The sequence below is a fragment of the Echinops telfairi genome, unplaced genomic scaffold (assembly GCF_000313985.2).
Source record: "Echinops telfairi isolate 266 unplaced genomic scaffold, ASM31398v2 ScPeMD7_1713;HRSCAF=2227, whole genome shotgun sequence".
Taxonomy (NCBI): Eukaryota; Metazoa; Chordata; class Mammalia; order Afrosoricida; family Tenrecidae; genus Echinops; species Echinops telfairi.
This window is the reverse complement of record NW_022105611.1, coordinates 7,163,212-7,167,032: the sequence shown is the minus strand read 5'-3', so window position 1 is coordinate 7,167,032 and position 3,821 is coordinate 7,163,212. Positions and strand designations below refer to the sequence as shown.

Below are 3,821 nucleotides of genomic sequence, written 5' to 3'. Positions count from 1 at the left end.
TTTTGTTGTCCGTAGGTCGTCGTCGTCATAACTGACTCTAACACCTAACAGCAGAAAAAGAAAAGAACTAGGGATTTGGAGCAAGACTGAAATCTGGTTCCACTGAGTCATGATTTCCTACTTATAAAATAGAAATAATAACAGCTACGTCAGAGAGTATGGAATGTATTGAAATGATTATTATGAAAGCACATAGTAAAACGTTTACGCAAACGTTAGAAACTTCTCGCTACATTGTACTCCGAAATTTGGAATCGGACTGCAAGGGTAGCTAAACTCGGACTACCATTCCCAACGGGCAGATCCTTCCGCTTTCCTTTCCCGGAAACGGGCGCAAAGCCCGCTGGGAATTGTAGTCTCTCCCTGGCCCACCCCTCGGTTCGGGCAGTGAGGCGTAAGCCCCGGAAGTACTCTTGCTAGTTAGGAAAGGAGTGTCAAAGGTCGCGGGGGCACGAGACGTTCCTTTCGCTGCTCCGGTCGCTATGTAGTGGCGGGGCAGCCACTGTCTTGCAAGTTCTGGAAGATTCTTGGACTACGGCAGTAGAATTTCTAGTTGTCGGCCTCGGGTTCCTGCCCGCTCAGCGGAGCCGCTGTCGCCATGTTCGGCTGCTTGGTGGCCGGGAGGCTGGTGAGAATGGGCGGGGTGATGTCCAAGAGGGGGCGGGATAGGAGCACGGAGCTCGCGGGACTGGAGGGCGCGCCGCTGCAAGGGATGCGGGGTAACCCGCTCACGTCTGTCATCTGGCTGCATGCGTGCGGGGGGCGAGAGGGCTGCTCTCCTGTGCCCCTAACTCCATTCAGCTTCATTTGAGCAATCACAGCCTGAGCTGCCATTTGTGGCGTGCCCATTCCACACCAGGCACCGAGTTCAGTGCTGCTCAGCGCCTTTTGTCAATTATCCGTCCTTCCAGCTTTGTATACAGCCATTGTTTTGGCACCCTAAACTTAATGTCGTGAGACGGTTGTTGTCATGCCCATTGTGCGTTTAAGAACTCGAGCTCCGTCGACCGTGGGGAGTACTCGCCTAAGCGCACATGGTGAGTTAAGGTAAACCTGACAGTGCATCTCATCTGGGTCCTTTTGGAAGGACCCTGAAGAAATGGGCTTCCCGTAGTTGGAAGCTGGCCGTTGGATGCACCTGAAACGGGTTTTGAGCTATAGTTGGATCAACACCAGAAGGATAGGAACAGTGTGTTTCTTTTGTGGTCCTAGAGATAATAACTTCCCTTGCCAGATCCTAGGGATTAAAGATCAGCATCTGCAATTGTTTGGTTGAATTTTGGAGTAGGAATCTTGCATTCCTTCCAAAAAACCCCCTAGGAATTCAATCAATTTTCAGACCTGAAACACTTGAGTTTTTTTTAACCCCTTCTTTTTTGTTTTCTTCAGTGTTGCAGCTCCTTTGTTGAATTCTTTTTCCCCTCAACGTTTGATAATGTGCTATACCCAGGACACAGTTCTAAATAACCTCAAAGATAGAGTTAGGGCTGGATTTCAAGCAAAATTTTTAATGAACTTTTAGAGGGGCCCCCTTTTATCTTTCATGTCAGCTATGCTGGAAAATAATTTAATGATAGCTAGGCCTTGTAGCTGCTTATCCAAGATCAACTCAGGTTATCTTGAGGACAAGATTGGGGGCGGGGGTGGGGGGCTGGCTTTGTAATTCTGGAGTACTAGAAGCGGTTACTCAAAATGAGCAAATTAAAAAACCAAACCCTGCAATCCAGTTGATTCTGACCTACAGAGACTCTGTAGGACAGAGTAGAACTGCCCCTTTGGGTTTTGAGGCTGAGCAAGAAGCGTCATCCTTTCCCCCTGGTGACCTTAAAGCAGTGGTTCTCAACCTTCCTAACCTCCGCCATTACAGTTCTTCATGTTGTGGTGACACTCAACCATAAAATTATTTTCGTTGCTACTTCATACCTGTAATTTTGTAACTGTTATGAATCGGGTGACCCCTGTGAAAGGGTTGCTCGACCCCCAAAGGGGTTGAAACCCACAGGTTGAGAAGCGCTGCCTTAAAGTTAGCATTAGAAGCCCAATCCTTAACTGACTATGTCACCGGGGCTCTTTGAAGGACCAATAGACCTGACAGTATCTCAAAACATAGTTATATTATTCTATTACTAGAAAAACTGACTTTAAGTTAGGAATCCAGTTTCCTTTTCTCTGAAAATTCTTGAACAAAAGAAATACTTTTTTCCCTAAGGTCAAGAATTAGAGTTTAATAGTACAGATTTATAGAATGACTGGTGCCTAGTACCACTTAACTATTCACACTTAACTATTTCTTTTGCTTGTTGATTCTTTCAAAACTGGTATATACCAACTTTTAAAATACTCAAAGTCTTGTGCATGCCACAAACTGTTGAAATTGAATTCAGAAGAGAAAGTCAGTACCTAAAATTAACAATACTGAGCCTAGGTGTCTTAACTAGTTCACCTAGGGAAACTAGCCCCATGTTAAATTATATAATTATATAACTGGGCATCTCGGCTGGATTGTGAAATGGGCCAGTCACCCACAAACTACTGACCATCCATAACCAAGCCCGATTGAAAGAAACGAGTTCGTAGAAATGGGATGATGCCGGCTCATCTTTCTCTTCCTACGCGTTAATTGATGACATTCTAAGCAAAACTATAATCCATGGTGTCAGAAGTCAAATCGTGGTTACCTTTGGATGGGGGGAAAACAATAATAGAGAGACACAAGGGATGGGTCTGGGGTGTTGGTAATGTTCTATGATTTGATCTGGATGGTAGTTACTGGTGTATTTACCTTGTAAATTTTAATTGAGCTATGTATGTATTGCAAATAACACTTAATCTACATGTTATACCTTCATTTTTAAAAAGACCAAAAAATTACATAAGAGTTTGTTTTTCGTTAGTTTCTTTGTAGTAGTGGATGTGATATTTTAGAAGAGGGTAACCAATCATTCAAAGCCAGTGAATTCTGGGAAAGAAAAAGAAGTTGCATTCTAGGTAATAAATTGATAAATCAGAGTCTTTAAAAAACTAGGGCCTCCACATGGAAGAAGCACACCAGCCTGTGTGATCACAAGGTGCCGAAGGGATCAGGTATCAGGCATCAAAGAACAAAAAATCATATCATTGTGTGCTCACCTTCCCATAAGCCAAGAGTGGTGAAGAAAGCTGATGGTGCCCAGCTATCAAAAGCTATAGCCTCTGGAGTCTTAAAGGCTTGAAAGTAAACAAGCAACCTCAGAAGCTACAAAACCCACATGGAAGAAGCACACCAGCCTATGTGATCACAAGGTGTCGAAGGGATCAGGTATCAGGCATCAAAGAACAGAAAATCAAATCATTGTGAATGAGGGAGTACAGATTGGGGAACCAAGACCCATCTGTAGGCAACTGAAGATCCCTTTGCAGAAGGGTCTTGGGGAGGAGATGAGCCAGTCAGGGTGCTGTGTAGCAACGATGAAACATACAACTTTCCTCTAGTTCCTAAATGCTTCCTCCCCACCCCACTATCATGATCCCAGTTTTACCTTACAAATCTTGCTAGACCAGAGGATGTACACTGGCACAGATAGGAACTAGAAACACAGGGAGTCCAGGACAGATGATCCCTTCAGGACCAGTGGTGAGAGTGGCGATACCAGGAGGGTGGAGGAGGGGGGTGGAATGGAAAGGGGGAACCGCTTACAAGGATCTACTTATAACCTCCTTCCTGGAGGATGGACAACAGAAAAGTGGGTGAGGGTAGACGTCAGACAGTAAGATATGACCAAATATTAATAATTCATAAATGATCAATAGTTCATTAGGGAGTAGAGAGCAGGGAGGGACGG

General features: G+C 44.7%; 1 protein-coding gene across 1 annotated transcript in view; it reads left to right on the top strand.

Annotated features, from left to right (window-relative positions):
- Positions 1–437: 437 nt before the first annotated feature.
- HIKESHI (heat shock protein nuclear import factor hikeshi) overlaps positions 438–3,821 on the top strand; it is a 32,170-nt gene continuing 28,786 nt past the window's right edge. The window contains exon 1 of the mRNA XM_045293152.1: positions 438–628. Coding sequence (XP_045149087.1) covers positions 599–628 — 30 coding nt within the window. The 5' untranslated portion in view covers positions 438–598. The remainder of the gene's footprint in view (positions 629–3,821) is intronic.